Here is a 16,907-nt window from a genome sequence, read left to right on the forward strand (position 1 = left end):
AAACACGGTCAGGATCATCCAATAGGGAAGCCTCTGGGGCCACATCCCAGATGGTTGGAAATATGCGGGCCCACCTGTGCTTCGACTCAATCATGTGCAAACACACAGCTTATAATGAGAATTACAGCAATATGCTATCAAATAAACACAATTTCCTTATTAAAATTAATCTTATATACTCACTAAAGCCCCAAAACACCCGAAATTGCATCATTCAAACGAGATGAACTGCTCTCCTTTAGTCTTATGGTTAATAAGAACAATCTGCTGCCTCATAATCAAAAGCAAGCTAAAAGACTTTGACAGTGTTGGTAAAACCATTGATGTAGATAAATACAGAGTTGGGTATCAGTTACTCAGACCTTATTCTAATGCAAACTATTGAAAAAGAACACAGCTTTGGTTAAAAACTATAAAATGATCACTTGGGTTTCAGTTATACGTCATTCCAACGCAAACAATTGAAAAGCTACTCAGTTTTGGTTTAAGAATTAGAAAATGCTTAGTTGATTCCATAACCAACTCCAAGTGGGGTCTCTAAAAATTGTTCCAACTAATAGTAAAATTCAAGGTTGCCAGAGCGGGAATCGAAGGCTCCCAGGAAAAAATCCTACTCAAGGTTGCCAAAGCGGGAATCGAAGGCTCCCAGGGAAGAATCCTGCTTCCATGACTAAAATTAACTCTTGAGATCAAGCGTAGAGGAGAAACTCCGCTAGAATGGATCTGATTGACAGACAAGCTTCACAAAAGATTCTGTAAAGAAAAATGCATAGCAAAAAAAAAAAAAAATCAGCTTCGCAAAAGAGAGCATGTGATCAGAAATACTGCAAAACAAACGATCAGGAAACCCAACTATATGGACAGTGATTTACAGACTATTTGCCTGAGAAGAAGAGGAAGAGGAAGAAGTAAAACCCTAACAACACAATAGTAATAAAGAATCCTTCCTTTAAAAGAATCTATGAGAAAAACCAGACGAGACAATGCTTGGATACATTCTTAATGGTTCAAGAGTAGGCTTACATGGAGCTTGAGTCCATTAATTATTAGAGCTTTGATGTGAACACTAAGATGAAGTTTAGCTGACCCAGAAGCACCAAGATGATTACAGCTTATAGACATAGTTAAGAATCATAAGATTTAGCTCTGTCTTAGGTGCCATGGATTCATCTAAGTGGAAAAGTGTGGGTTTTCTAGCAGTTCATGGTAGTTTGACAAATCAAAAGCTATCTTCATAATAGTGGCAATTGATCTAGAACCTTTAGTAGAGTATATATTGTTAAATGATAACAAAAGAAGAAGCTATTTGATTAGAAAAACATGACTTGTAAAAAGAAGAAATAGTACTTACAACAGAAGAAAAATAAATAGCAACGACTCTCGCCCTCCAAAACCATTGTAAAATGAGGAGATACGATATTCCTCTTACTGTTTCTAGAATTGAGGTGTTGACTGAACACACAGTTCTCCCTCATATTCTTCTTCATCATCGTCACCAGCACTAACCCAATTACTAGGATGACGCTGTGACCAACCTGCAAAGCAAAACATAATACTAGCAATGAAAGATGCTACAAGCAGAAAGCAAAAATCTGTAAGCTTTTAACTTATGAACTAGTATTGAAAATAACCTTGGGATTTCTGCAAATGATTTGCTTCCATAGGCTGCCAAGTTCTATGGTTAGTCAAGGGCAAAACTTTCTGGAAATGATTTTTGAATAACTACCCAAAATATTTCAAGTATACATTAAATCAAACAAGACACGACAAAGCACTTTGATATGTTCATTGAACTGGGTTATAGAATAAATGGAGAAGGCTGAAAAGTAACAGAAATTTTGGGTTTAGTTTTTACTAGATACTACCAAGCGCATCTAGAAGCATCATCGATAAATAAAATGGAACACATGTAACCAAATGGAAATGAAATTTTGAGAAGAAGAATCAACAAGAAATAGAAAAGGGGTGAAGATGGAGACAATCAAATGTTTCCATAACTAGATCTATCTAGTAAAGCACCACTTTTTGGGTAGACAAGCTGGGATTAAACCTACGATCTCAAGGTTGAGATAGAAAGCCTCAACCAATTTATCTAGTAAAGCACCGACATGAAGAGTGTACCTTCATACCCTCAACTGTAACTATGTAGCTCAAGAAGTTGAGGTGATCCATGAGAAGTTGAGTGTGGCACCATGCACTCGACTGTAACTATGTGGACCAGGAGAAGTTGAGGGCTAAGTGAGAATGGCCAAGACCTAAATCAGTGCATGATGTCAAGAATTTCCATGAGGAACTTCAACACCATCATGACACCAGTGACCACTTGTCTGAAGAAAGGAGGGATCATATGGAAGCGTGATGCAACAATGGATTTCAAATTAATTAGATAAAAATTAATCGAAGCCTCGGACCTCACATTGCCGGGTTTCAAGAAACTCTTTCAGGTGGACTATGATGCCTCCCATATCGGCATTGATGAGTTTTCTCTTAAGAGGGGCAAACAAGAGACTTTCTTTAGCGAAAAATCGACAAAGTCAAGCTAAAAATGGTCCACATGAGCTAGAGTTCTTTTCAATTATTCAGGTTCTCAAACAATGGCGGTACTACGTTATCTTGCAAGAGTTCATCCTATTCCTATATACAGATCATGAGGCCCAAAAGCACGTAAGATGTCTATCAAACCTATGCCTATTAGGTGGCATATTTCTTGCATGTGTACACCTTTGTTCTAAGTCTGGTGTTCAGAACAAGGTGGCAAAAGCATTAAGACAACGAGCTTCTGTATTGGGCACTTTGAGTATAGAGGTGTAGAGGTGAAGCAGTTCGACACAATGAGGATTTCACAAATCTAAGAAGCAAGTGCCTACAGGCTACAACAGTTGGAGGGTGGTTTCTACATACAAGATGGTTATCGTTTTAAAAGAAAGAATATATGCATCCTGGATTGTCCCAATGAGATCACATCAATATGGATCTACAAGGCAGTGGACTTGGAGGAAACTTTGGTAAAGGCAAGTGTATCACACTCATGGAGGATAGACACTATTGGCTCAGTGACGACGCAACGTCACATGTGCCATTCAAAGTTGTATGGAAAGCCAAACCTCCACGGGCCAAATGTAAACATGGGATTGTATAGACCAAATCTTGTTCATTCTAGACCTTGGCAAGACGTCTTGAGGGGACTTCATATTATGACTTCCGACAACTCAACAAGCAATGGATTCCATCTTTGTGGTGGTTAGTTGGTTCTCTAACATGGCACATTTCATCTCATGATGGAATTCTTACAATGCATCCCACATTACCAGTGAGTACATTCAGGGAGGTAGTGTGGCTACAAGGAGTACCAAAGACAATTACTATTGGCATTGACATGAAGTTCCTTACCCACTTTTTGGAGGACCCTGCAGTGGCGATACGAAGATTTAATACAAAGGGGTTTATCATCCACAGATATTGGCGTTGACATGAAGTTCCTTACCCACTTTGGAGGACCCTGCAGTGGCGATACGAAGATTAAATACAAAGGTGTTTATTATCCACAGATTGAAGTGGTGAATCAGACCCTTGGTAATACTGTTTGTAAAATGATTGGCCAAAGCTGTGGGACTAGTCAGTTGCCCAAGCTGAATTTGCATACAAATTGCATGAAGAATAGATCCATTGGTATCATTAAAAAAAAAGAATTGATCCACTGGTAGGTCAACTTTTGAGATAGTATAAGGATCTTCAGGAGCACACTTGACCTAACAGAAATTCCCGTCTCAGTTCATTCTAGTGTCAATGTCATAGCAATTGTAGAGCAGCTTGTTGATATTAATGATCCAATACCAAGTACAAGGTTGATGGACTTTCACAGGCAACTAATCTAGTGCAGGGGGGCGGACTGACCCAAGAGATGGACAACTATTGAGAATCACATACAAATTGATCCCCATACAATTGACATTATCAAGAAGTTGAACACGGGTCGAGTTCCTCTCGAGTGGAGGGGATTGTTTCAGTGAAGAGAAGAAAACTTCACAAAGCATGGAAGATGCAAGATTGTTTCAGTGATTAATATTCCCACATAAGTTTCATGATGAGGTGGGCTGAAAGGGATCTGTTTCGGCTGAAATTTACACCATCTTTTAGCCTCTAGTAATTATATTCACATGAAATATTCAATTAATATGTTGGTAGACATAGTTCAAGCATCCTGATAGTTTGAAGTAAGAGAATAAATGGTTTCAATATATTATTTCAACAGAAAATTATACCACAACAGACTTCACTTATAGAACTAGGGATTGATTTGGTATGAAACACCAATAGCAGAAGTTCACTATGGGTAATCTCATCATTGACAATGGGAAGTGGGCTACTCTCACATTGACATTTTAGAAGATGGCGGGATCACGTGGCTCCCAGTTCCGACCACCAACTGATCCTGATCAGACATGGATAAGCCGATAAGGTTTTCTTAGAGTGAACTTATGTTATGAAGATTCAATATTTCGTACCAGATTTCCCCTTAAATTATGGTACAGAAAAATACTCTGCCAGCAAAGAAGTGTCAGGATACGGATCAGGTACATTCTCTCTCGTGGGCAGTGTGTTCGAAATTTCTCTCATGTTAAGCCTTTGCATGTCATTCCCTTCTCCCGCAATTGGGCTTTGGTCAGGTTGAGCATTTCTTTCTTCAACAACACTAGAGCTTTTGGCCGCACTTCCTGTTTTGGTAGTGCAATTGCATATGGTACACAGATTATTATTGTGATGTTATTGTTCCACTTTTCTTTGAGAAAGAAATGCATATGAACATCAAGGATTTCATTGTCAATTTCGGCCACAACCGAAACCGTTTCAGCTGAAATAATGTAAAAATTCTAAAAAATTTGGTTTTTAAATTTTTTTAAACAAAATTTCTAAACCTAAAATTTCGGTAATTTCTGTGGAAATTTCTGAATTTTTCATGAAAATTTCATTGATTTCGGTGTAAAAAAAAAAGATAAAAAAATCTTATATTTTTCCAATTCAATGTACTTTCGGTGTCGGTCCAAATCAACACCGAAATATTTTGACCAAAATTTTGGATTTCGGCCAAAATTTAAAACTACGATGAACATGACGTTGCCATTCCAGGATGAAAAAAGAAATCATCACCTGAAAGTTCAGACCAGATTCTGGTGTGGTCAGACGGGTGCTCCAAAACCGGTGACGGGTTAGCCACTCGAGGCCTATCATGTGTATGAGGTGCACATTGTGCCTGGGACCCAGCCCCATGTACAGCCTGACCAGAAGGTACTGGAACAGGTGGGGGATGCTCTGTAGTATTTCTTTCACGGAGCTGTGATATAAGCATTGTTGCAAGGACTACTGTTGTGTCAAAGTCGGAGTTGGTGCCATCATCCATACCAAATTTAGGTGCCAATAGAATAGGTCTATACAGCCAGTGACAATTCAATCTTAGACATCAATTACACAATGGAGGTCCTATAAAACTGGCATCTAAAATAAAAGAGAAAGTTAGACAAAGAACTAGGAATCATGAAGATCTTACTCGCCAGCTTTCTCGAAAAATAGATGAATATCAACTTCACATCCCTCACAAAATGAAAGAAATGCCTGTTATTAAGTAGCAAAAAGTTCAGCCAAATACATAGCATAAATCGAATGGGAGATACATGGCAACTCAGACAACACTTCAGTAGAGTGCAAATAATAACAATGTTAATGATATTGAGAAGAATGATAAATATAAATGAATTGCAAAATCAAAGGTAAGGGACGATTTATACAATTAATGATTCTTTATGTTGTATACAGTTAATGATTGATTCATTTATATTATGAATAGAAGCAGATGGTGTGAAAACAACCAATTACTCCAAAAGCTTAAGGTGTTGGAGATGGTGTTATTTAATCTTTTATATTTTAACACTCCCCCTCACGTGTGGCTCCTCTTTTTAGGGTTGGCCTACACGTGGCACATGTGGCTCCTCTTTTTTGGGTTGGCCATTACATGTGAATTTTTAATATCAAGGAGGTTTGAACTCAGGACCTTCGCTCTGATACCATGTGAAAACAACCAATTATTCCAAAAGCTTAAGCAGTTGGAGATGGCATTATTTAATCTTTTATATTTTACAAGATAGGAACTGAGCATTTGTAATTAATAGGTTGTGGAATATCTACAAAAGCATGAGCAACAATGCCTTCAGTTCTTTCACGCTGAATGTTATATCCACAGCATCTCCAGTGTGTGTATACTGCACAAATTCTTCAACAGGATCTATCCAAAGCTGAGTGTGTAAGGCAGTATCACTGTTCTCTGTGATTAAAATAATGTAATAAGCTTCACAACCTTGGGAAGAGACTTTCTGAAAGCAAAGTGGATGGAAAGACTACCTTTTGTTGGATCTATATAGCTTCTAAGTTCCACTGCTTTCCCACCTATTGCACCCTCCGTATCAGAAGGTAAGGACGTTGGTTCAGTTGCAATGATGGTAATCTCCTGAAGTGATGATTGGAAATTAGCAAACAACCTGTTGAGATCACGAGGCCTCACTACAAAATTACTGGGAAATTTTCTCCTATCGAGAGAAAGATGTTGTATGTCGGGCTCGACATTGCAACTAATCCAATAGGCTTTCCTCGTACCTGTGCCACATTTCACAAAGATTTTCCATGAAATTATTTCAAACACATTAAGCAAGTAAAGATGTGTGTGTAATATGATATAAATACGCTATCATCTATGATTTGTGGACACGGACATGGAGTGTTGGACACGGCAAACCCCCAAAATTTAGAAACGGTGACACAACTAAAACAGAAAGTAAATATAATCATGATTTGTGATCACAAATCCGTGTGTCGAGCTTCGACACGTATACGAGGTGTCTGACATGGCAACCCCTAAAAATCTAGAAATGGTGAAATGCCTATACATGTACATACGTATAAAATTACTAATTGTTGTCATAATTTGTAACAATATAAATACGGTATTCATTTAACAACCTAATAAATCTTAGGAATAATCAACTATAATTTGAATCAAACATGCGATAATCAAATAACAACTCATTCGTCAATTTAATATAGTTCCCTTTCATCTACAATATGCAGTGAAAAAATGAGACCAAAAGGATACAATGAATATAATATTGGAATAAGAGTTTGTTTACGGCTTTAGGTTTAGGGGAAGGGATATAACAACAAATATTGGTAAAAGAAAAGCTAAATGAAGAGTTTATAACAAAAAAAAAGAATTAATAATAAAAGAGGTAAATACAATATTTAATAATAATACGAAATGTCACATTTGACACTGTACAAAACCGTGTTGAACATGCCCACATTAAGTCTTAACACTTCTAGTAGTACATTTAAAAGTATCAAAAGGTGTGTTCACATGTGTGGACACGCACACACGACACGTGTGTTAGCAATAAATTCAAAGTGTCTGCGAAATCAGAGACTATCATATCATATAAAGACTTGGAGTTGAGCATAAATTAATGATAGTTGAGAACATAGTACCATTATGGCAGTCTAAAGTCCACTGCACTTTTGCCGCATCCGAGTTGGGCAGAAGCACAATCAGACGATCAACACTTGTAATCGGTGTCCTGAGAATGGAACAAACAGCCTAAACACCTAGTTAGAGATAATTATATCCAAAAATTATACAAGCAAATGTACTTCGAACGGATGAATACCTTCAAAAGCACACTGCATTGCACTTGGACCGCAGAAAGTGTATAGGCATCAAAAAAATCAGCTTTAAATGTTATGCACTGATATGCAGACCGAGATGAATTCAGGGAATGAAAAACAAGCTGCACAGGAAGAAAAAGTACTGTTGGTATTTTTTAATTTACGCAAGATATACGACACAATAAATGGGGGTGGAAGAATCAGTTAGGATTAGATTCAAAGACCAGGTAAAAAATAGCAATACCAGAGAAGACAATTAATTATGTTTTAATATGCTTGCTACATGAGTCAAGCCATGCACTGTAGACTTTTGTATAGATAATGTTCATGGGCTATCTCTCTGCATATTTGGAAGCAGAACTAAGATTGATTATAACTGGCACAAGGAGCCGGGGGGGAGTTGGAGGTCGCCGAAATCCAAAATTTCGGTATTTCGGCCGAAATTTAAACCTTGCATACAACATAGTGATAGATCTCCTTAACAGACTTTCATGTATTCACTTAAGATCCCCAGAATAATTAATCAACACATGCCACATACGCCCATCCTTTTTGCTTCAAGTAAATCAGATTACCCAATTGAAAAAAAGTAGAAAACCTTCTGTATTTCAGACCATGGGCGATCAGACAGGAAATGTCAAGTACAGAAGACAAGATTGTTGCATGGGTTGTTTTCTCAAATGTGAAATAAATAAGCACTCCCTCACTAATTAGCCATTGCAAGAACCTAGTAAGTTCCAAACCTGTAACTACCAAAAGGGTGGTCCTCTTCCCCAAAAGAACAGGGTAACATCCATAAACATCCAAATGCTCTTTCAAAACCCAAAACAGAGGACCAAACATTCTGATACGTACATGTTATGGTGTATATTATGTAGTTACAACTATTTTAAGATTAAGCATTTTAGATTTATGAGTGTTACGTACTTAATATGTGTCATGTAAGTGGATGTTAGTTACTTATTATGTGTCATGTAAGTGGGTAAATGGGTTGGTGATGTAGCACACCTTTGTGTTTGTATTTAAGGAGTTATATCTTAATAAAAGGGAGAGAATTTGCCACCAAAATAGAAACTTATGTTTCAGGAGAGTCATGGTTCATCTTGAATTGAACCGTTAGGAGGTCCGGTAGCCTCGAATCAGCCCTTTCCTTCTCTTTTTCTATCCTTTTCTTTGTTATTGTAGGGAATTTTAACCGGGTAGAACTCACCCCTAAAAGTTAGCCTTTAGAGGGAGGGTGCCCATTCCCTTATAACCCATTGCCATCCCCATCACTTTACCAATGTGGGACTATTTGCTTTTGCGTGAAACCCCAACAGTTTATTTGTGTTACAGCCAATTAAGCACGTAACAGAGCAGTCTATCCTGCGTCATGCCTACGTCTTTAGAGATTTTGGACTCTATAAGTGATGATTTTTAGAAGATCAAAGCACTTGTTTCAAAAATGATAGAAGAGCAACGAAGATTTGCAGAAGGCTTGAACAAAATCAGAGTGGCGATCAAGGAAATGCGCAAAGACGAAGGAATGTTAAATCTTAAAAATGTTGATGTTCGAGCAGAGAAATGCGAGAAGTGATCACGACTAAAATACTTTTAGTTGAATAGCATGCCAAGGATCACAATGATTTTGTTCAACCATTTGATTATTCCACCATTTAAATGGCGCTTCACGAAAAATCGTATTCTTTCCAACTTTGATCACAATGGATTTTGAAGGCGGGGTTCGAATGATTGCGACCATTAAGATTCAGGAGCCTAATGGAATAAAGTTTTTCTCCAATAATTCGACCTTGAGGACAAGGTCATTTTTAAGGGGGAATGAATGATACATACATGTTATTGTTTATATGATGTAGTTACAAAGTAGTTATTGTACGATTGTGCATTTTAGATACTTATTATGTGTCATGTAAGTGGATGTTAGTCACTTATTGTGTGTCATGTAAGTGGGTAAGGGTTGGTGATGTGGCACAGCTTTGTGCTTGTATTTAAGGAGTCATATCTTAATGAAAAGGGAGAGAATTTGCAACCAAGACTGAAACTTATGTTTCAGGAGAGTCATGGTTCCTCTCGAATTGAACCGTTATGAGGTCCGGTTGCCTCAAATCAACCCTTTTCTTATCTTTTTCCATCTTTTTTTCGTAGGTAGGCTGGGATTGAACCTCCGACTTCCAAATTGAGGAACAAAGACTTGACCATTGAGCCTCCAGAGGCTCAAACCCTCTCTTTTTCTATCTTGTTGTTTGTTTATTTGTGTTACGTTTTCTAAATTGTTCCTTGCTTGTTTGTGGTACGACCAATTAGGCATCTAAGGCATGTAACACATTCCAACTAATTCGACAAATTAATGGTATTGAAATGTGTTTTCCGGTTAGCACTTCAAAGGACCCAATTCAACTCAAAATCCAAAAACATTTGGCACAAACCCATAATCAATGTTTTAGAACCCAACCAACTATTAGAAAAGGTAAATCCAATGAAGTATGCCTGTAAATCTGTAATCGATGTGAAGAGGTTCTCGAAAACAGGATTGTTCAATACCCAGTTTGGGATTTTCAGTCCTTGTAAATTAAAACAAGATGAAGTATGGGAATAGGAAAATACACATCACTATTTAGGAAAATGTTGCAAAATGTTATGTGGGTTAAGTCAGTAATACAAGATTCCAATGAGATAATGATGATGATTGGTTACCTGAGAGGAAGAGGCTTGGATGACGAGCTCGTTACCAATACGCGCCAGGCATGTGATGGACCGATTGAAGGTTTTCAGCGCGTTCCCGCTCAATGAAAACTCCATCCTTCTCTCTCCCTCTCTCTACTCTTTTGCCCTTTTATAGGATGTGAAAGCGCTTTTAAATTTCATTTAACAAAACTGGGAATCTCTAACATGCGCAGGGGAGGTTAAAAGCGCGCCAAATGGACGGTCTTGATTATCTGATCGTACATGGATATTTATTGCTATTTGGTGGGCCTAAGATGGGTAAGGCCCCATCCAAAAATTCACACGATTCGAATTATCTAAATTTGGGGGCCTAAGATGGGTAAGGCCCCACCATTTTACACCTATGAGTGGGTCCACCATATCCACTCAATTCCATGCATAGAGTTGGGTCCACCATTTTTGCACCATGAATTGATTGGGGTGGGTCAAACACCTGCATCAGATGGAGCCCAAAATTTTACTTAATGTTTTTTTTTTTTTTTTGATAATTGAGCTGGGGTTAGGCAGGACCCCTACCAGATTTGATTAAAAAAAAAAAAATACAAAAGGGGGCCTGGAACAAAACCAGACAGGAAAAAGGGCACCCACCCAAATACAATCGAAACCCAGAAAAGAGAAAAATTACAATCGAGGATGCTGGAATTCCGAGGAGTCTAGAGCCATACAGTCGATGAGAGATGGTAGGAAGGTCGAGATCTTCACCTTTATATGAGAAATCAAGTTTAGAAAGGACATCAGCCACTGCATTTCCTTTTCTTGGCGGTAAACATTATTAATTTTACTTAATGTTTTGGGGAAGTAATATACTTTTCACGCTTTTCTTCCCGGGCTACCCCTCTAGTATATTTATGAGTTATGACTACTCTGTTTACACTAGATGGAATGAGTCCCCCGATCTCCACCCAAGTCCATGCACAGGGAGCCCACCATTTTACACCATGCATAGAATGGGCCAAGAATGGTAGTATTAGATAATGGAGAAACTCAAACAATAATTCTCCAATGTAGAAGCAACTTTCCAGATGACTTTCATTGTTTGCATATGCTAACTCAATTTCTATTGTTTGATGTTTAGAAGCAACTTTCCAGATGACTTTCATTGTTTGCATATGCTAACTCAATTTCTATTGTTTGATGTTTAGCTTTATCAATTTTTCATTTGTTTCATTAAAATCAATACCCTAAAGCCATATTTGGCAGCCATGAAAAAAAAATTATGGAATATTAGTTTACCCAAGGTGAAAGAAGGGTAGAGAAGGCCGGTGAGAAAGATTCTAGAGGGCTGTGTGTGATGGAGTTGGTAAACAAAGAAAAAAAATCCTCACTCGCCACCTTCTATTTTAAATAGGAATTTTTTTTTCCTTTTGAGATTTGACCTATTTCTTAGGCCGAAAAAAATCCTCACTCCACCACCTCCTAATTTAAATATGAAATTATTTTTTCTTTTGATATTGGACCTGTTTTTAAAGGCCTTGAACGACTATGTAGAAAGTCACTTTCACTTACAATTCTCAAAGCCAACTTTTTGGCTCCTACCTGGGGCATTGGAGGCATAGAGACTTGATCTTGCAGCTAGAACATCATGAGGAGACCCTCATATTCTTGGTTCCATATTGGAGAAATTATATGATGGCCGCCCTTTACATATAAAGGGCGGAGAGAGAAAATATCAACCCCTTGATTTTTTATAAGAGGAAAGTCAAAAAAGGGGGTTTGACTTGGATCAAAAAATAAGGGGGAGAGTTTTTTTTCTCCCTGCCCTTGTTGTTTGACGGTCGGCCACCATATAAATTCTCGCATATTGAATTGACATCCTGTGCGTAAGATGGACTACAAAGATCAACAGTTTAGTTTTCTTAAGAAAATCCTACAAAACCTAACTGTTTGTGTACACAAAGCCGGGATAGCTTGAGGGTCATGCTTGGCGTTTGGGTGCCATGTTGGCAAAATCCCTTGTTTGGTTGCCAAAATTGCATTGAAATTCTAGGAGACTAATAGGATGTCTCCTGTGGAATGTTTGCTTGATGTGTCACTCTTGTCTCCTTCCAAAGAAATCCATGCCAAAACGACAAAAAGATGGGTTTTTGCTTGGATTTCTTGGGAATGATCATTTTTCTCTCTTCCCTCATGCTCTCAGCTCTCTCTTCTCATATTGGCAATAACACTCCCTACCACTACTCTACAAGGTTGACAACCGAACACTACCTCCTCCAATTAGTCTATGAGGTAAGGTCCTAGTAAATCCAATGTATGTCTCCTCCCTATTGACTACTTACACCGTTACTATGAGAAAAATATTTGCAACGAAACTGATAAAGAATTGCCACGAGAGAGAGAGAGTAACTCTTTCAAACACAGAAAAATGAAAAAGAAATATACCTATAAAAAGTCCCACATTCAACATGTTGGTATTTTAATACTAAAAATAAAGAGAGCTCTTTTACCTTTTTAAAAAGATTCCTTTTCTTTTGAAACTTCCAACCCAAAATTTGAAGTTTTCAAATTGATTCTCTCTTTTGTACTTTTCCCACTTAAATTTTTTAAGCCTTTGGAGTGTGCTTTCTTTTCACCTGTGAAATTTAGTTCAAGATGGGAAAGTGAGAGAGACTCCTCCATCCATATAAGAGGAAGTGTTGAGACAAAGGCTTAGGCCTTTCAAGGGCATTCAATTTGTTTGCCTTGGGAGTTTTACAAAGAACTTTCCCTAAACGGGATTATCTTTTTAACACCAAGTGTTATGTCCCTTTGTTTTATCTTAAACAACGTATTTTTTTTTTTGATAAAACTCAAAAGCCGTATCTTTTCAAATGTGACCGTTAAAACCCTTCTTAAAACATTTCAACAAACGGCTCTTTTTTTAAAATAGCATTTAAAGGGTTGTACGTTTACGGGACGTGTTTACTGTTTCTGAAAGGGTGTTAAAAACAGACACGTTTTTGCCTTTAAAAACGTATTTGCACCAACGTTTTAAACACAACTTTTTTGTCTCCTCTCTATGTTGTTAATAGAACAGTGTATTACATTTTCCTTTGTCCTTATCTACTTTTGTTTCTTGCTGGGTAATTGGAGTGTTAGTCGTCTGGTTCATATCTATCTGATCATGCACTTCAGATAGATATCAACGGTGCATCGGGTTGTTGTATCTTGGAGGTGATTGTGTTTGGATATGTTGCACCGGAGGCTTTTCCACAGAGGCACAAAATCACCTTAAAGAGAGCGACCTAGTCCGTGCCTCATCTCGTCGCATCAAAAAGGTTTTTTCTAATAATTTATTTCTTAGTTTTTTACAGAAATCAAAGATCAGGTACGCCATAATTTTATATTTAGAGGAAAATTCTACAACACAACATACATCCTTGTTCTTATTACAATTAGTGAAAGGAAATCTTCACCACATGACCAAACTTTACTAATAACAGTAGCATTAAAATTCATTTAAACTGAAAAAGAAACATAGAATTTTCAAACCAAATGATCTGACTGCAGATAATCAACGAGAAGTGGGTGGGCCAGGATTATGATTTTCATTTGCTTGGGGAGATGGTGGTGTGAGTGTTGATTCTCTAGCTGCCCTTCTTCCTCCATAGAAATTCAATTCCACCCAAGACCCATCTCCATCTGCAAAGACCCAACAGAAAGAAATATCAACCACAATTTCTAATAAAGTTTAAGCAATTCATTAACTAACCAAATGCTTCACCCAATTGATGTTCATGAACGACAATTTTCCTCGATTCAGAGCCTGAAATTATCAGAATCAGGAAGAAGAACACAAGGGGAGAAAAAGAGTCCATTTTTCTCAAGATGGGTTTCTTGGTTTCTTAACAATTGCTTCGTTTTATTTCTTTGAATGACTTCATCAAATTGAAATTTTGCAGAAAACAACATTTCTCAGTCAAACATCGTTTGAAGCTTTAAATGAATTATTTACACTGGATGTCTTAATCTTAACCATGTGCCTAAGTTGTTGGCCAAGACTCATAGGCCAAACTGTCTTGGAGCCCATAATCTTAGACCTCTTCCAAGCATTTCCCACCTTCTTTTTGTCTTATTTTTTAAAAAGAATTGTATATAACTGCAATCCGACCATCTTCTGTATGACTTTTTATCTTAAAACAAGTCATTTTCAACAAAAGACAAAACAAAAGTGGGTGGAAATATTTATTTTAAGGAATTTGCTAAGCAATTTCGCATGAAGCCATTTTGCAGGAGAGAACTGCCACTAGGCTCAATTTTTAGCAGCTCTTGTCTTATTCATTTAATTCATCTGAGGTGGCTGTTCTCTCCTGCAAAAGTAAGCAGATAATGGCTTTATGCGAAATTGCCTAGCAGATTCCTTATTTTAACAGGATGAAATAAAAAATAGAATAATTGTTTGAAGTTAGAATTAAGGGAATTAATTATTGCTTAATTATTTTTTTGGTAGGCAAGTTGGGATTGAAAAATCAGACCTCAAGGTTGAAGAAGACCTAGATATATACAACCCTAGATATAGTCATTGTTAGATAACTAATATAATATGGTATGCATGCCAGCTGATTTGTTACGATGGGAGGAATGCTAAACAGAAGGGCGCCGTTGCAAAAAAAAAAAACAGCTGCAAGGATGCCCCCCATTGGTTCCCCGTTACAGAAAGTGCATTTAGAATCGCATTGAAAACTATAAATTTAATAAATGCACTTTGGGCGACGTGGATCCAATGAGGGCGCCCATGCGGCTGGTTTTTGCAAGAGTGGCCTTCAATTTAGCATTCCTATTAAGATGATATGCTAGAAGTAGTAAATTATGAACCGGCAGGACAGATAAATGGTCCAATGCACAATTTTGACTTCCAATCTTAATTACTTTCAGCTCTCATATACATCATCCACATCTACTCTAGTATCAACTTCTCATCTCTACTTGGGGTGGGTTTGGATTGCAGATGGATTGATATCAGCATCCTATTCTGTTGCCCTTGTAAACATAATGAAAAAAAAAAAATGATATCTCCGCCAAGTGTTTCAATAAACATGCGCTCCACTTGTTTGTCGTGTAGTATTTAAAGGGTTTAAAGAGCTTTTTGAGAACCGTAATATCCTCTGAAATCCCTTTAAATACTACACGACAAACAAGTGGACCGCTTGTTTATCGAAACACCTTGGCGCAGATATCATTTCCCTAAAACTTTCATTCCAAAAATATACCTTTTTTTAAAACAAATGCCTGAATCGGTGGAAGTTCTGCATTATGACCCCAAAATTCCCTTACTAGAATATTGCACAACAGAAGAATCAAAGCATCACCCGTTGCACAAATCTAGCTAGTGTATTTCTTTTCTCTTGTTTGTTTTGAGTTTGTCTTTAAGGGTATCATGACCCTAGTTGTTCTGCCCTTTTCCTTACCCTCTGTTCAGATGCCAATTGCAAGAGAGCCTTGAGCACTCCCCAAGCAAAAAAAAGTACCCAAGCAAAAAAAAAGCACTTTTTTGGTGTTTGTTTGCCAATCTAGCATCACACTCCATGGAGACTATCAGATAGAATGATAGCTAAATATTGCTTGCCTGGTGATGTGGCACCCATGAGCTTTCCTTATACCTAAAGGCTATGTTCACTTGCGTTACCGGGAAAGCAAATCCCTAAAAAACAGCCTCTTTTTTCCTTGACAAGACAAAATTCTGGTGTTCACTTGCTTTCTCGGGAAAATAGAATTACACAAGTGGAATTTCTACAATAAGTAAAAAAATGACATGGAAAAGCCCATTCCCCCCCCAAAGGGGGGATTGCATTTCCGACCAAAAACACTCAGATTTCGTTTCCTGGGAAAATAAGTGCAAAAAGAAGGGCAAGCAGTTTCCCTGGAAACCTTTTCCTGCGCAAGTGAACAGTCCAGGGAAACCTTTTCCTGCACAAATTCCCTGGATTTCTTTTCCTAATGCCACGTCAGGTTTCCGAGAAACATTTTCTTTTTCTTTCCCGGGGAAAACAAGTTAACAGAGCCAAATAGAATTCTCTTTTTCTCTCCTTTTCTCCCTTTTCTTTCTATATATCAGTAATGACACCCCCTACCGTTACTTGTACAAGATTGGCAACCAAACACTGCGATACCAGGTAAATCCTAGGAAAAATAAACATTACAATAGTTTGCCTCCTACCTAATTGACTACTTATACCACTAATCTACATGGTAACCATCTGCGTCCAAACAAAGACTTAGACATTGCTCTAAGGACTGGACGACGGTCTTATTTTTGCTATTATATCATCTTTCTTTATTTAATATATACTAGGATGCCTTCCAATAATATAGAGGAACTGCATATATTATGGAAGATTTTATAGATCTGAGGATTGGGATCATCCTATGGAAATGATTTTTGGGGCACAACCTATTTATATTTATGCTGTGGTCCATAAGATGGATGGTTGGGATCATCCTATGGTGTAAGCCGTACAGTACCTTTTAAAAATACCGACCGATACGAGCTTACACCGTAA

The 16,907-nt window shown here is 37.6% G+C and overlaps 1 protein-coding gene and 1 long non-coding RNA gene across 4 annotated transcripts; both read right to left on the reverse strand.

Annotated features, from left to right (window-relative positions):
- Positions 1–280: 280 nt before the first annotated feature.
- On the reverse strand, positions 281–10,557 carry RAD9 (cell cycle checkpoint control protein family). 3 transcript variants are annotated; one of them, XR_013251956.1, is made up of 11 exons: positions 10,402–10,557; positions 7,710–7,829; positions 7,531–7,639; positions 6,394–6,645; positions 6,201–6,316; positions 5,546–5,610; positions 5,149–5,426; positions 4,568–4,715; positions 1,632–1,675; positions 1,352–1,535; positions 281–753 (listed from the first exon to the last, which is right to left on the reverse strand). XR_013251956.1 is itself a non-coding variant. In XM_077384604.1 (10 exons), exons 1-10 carry the CDS (start codon positions 10,504–10,506, stop codon positions 1,435–1,437), a joined length of 1,338 nt encoding a protein of 445 aa, XP_077240719.1. In that variant the 5' UTR covers positions 10,507–10,557; the 3' UTR covers positions 1,239–1,434. The 3 variants fall into 3 exon arrangements, 2 of the variants coding, with proteins under 2 accessions (XP_077240719.1, XP_077240720.1); XM_077384604.1 differs by lacking the exon at positions 281–753 and having other exon boundaries at positions 1,239–1,535; XM_077384605.1 differs by lacking the exons at positions 281–753; positions 1,352–1,535; positions 1,632–1,675 and adding exons at positions 1,683–1,701; positions 4,374–4,432 and having other exon boundaries at positions 4,541–4,715.
- A 3,170-nt stretch (positions 10,558–13,727) lies between these two features.
- On the reverse strand, positions 13,728–14,429 carry LOC143880820 (uncharacterized). The gene is made up of 2 exons (XR_013251793.1): positions 14,120–14,429; positions 13,728–14,049 (listed from the first exon to the last, which is right to left on the reverse strand). It is a non-coding gene; the product is annotated as an uncharacterized LOC143880820 (long non-coding RNA).
- Positions 14,430–16,907: the final 2,478 nt, after the last annotated feature.

The sequence above is a fragment of the Tasmannia lanceolata genome, unplaced genomic scaffold, assembly GCF_043159265.1.
Source record: "Tasmannia lanceolata isolate RefF3 unplaced genomic scaffold, GAP_Taslan_0.1 ptg000007l, whole genome shotgun sequence".
Classification (NCBI taxonomy): Eukaryota; Viridiplantae; Streptophyta; class Magnoliopsida; order Canellales; family Winteraceae; genus Tasmannia; species Tasmannia lanceolata.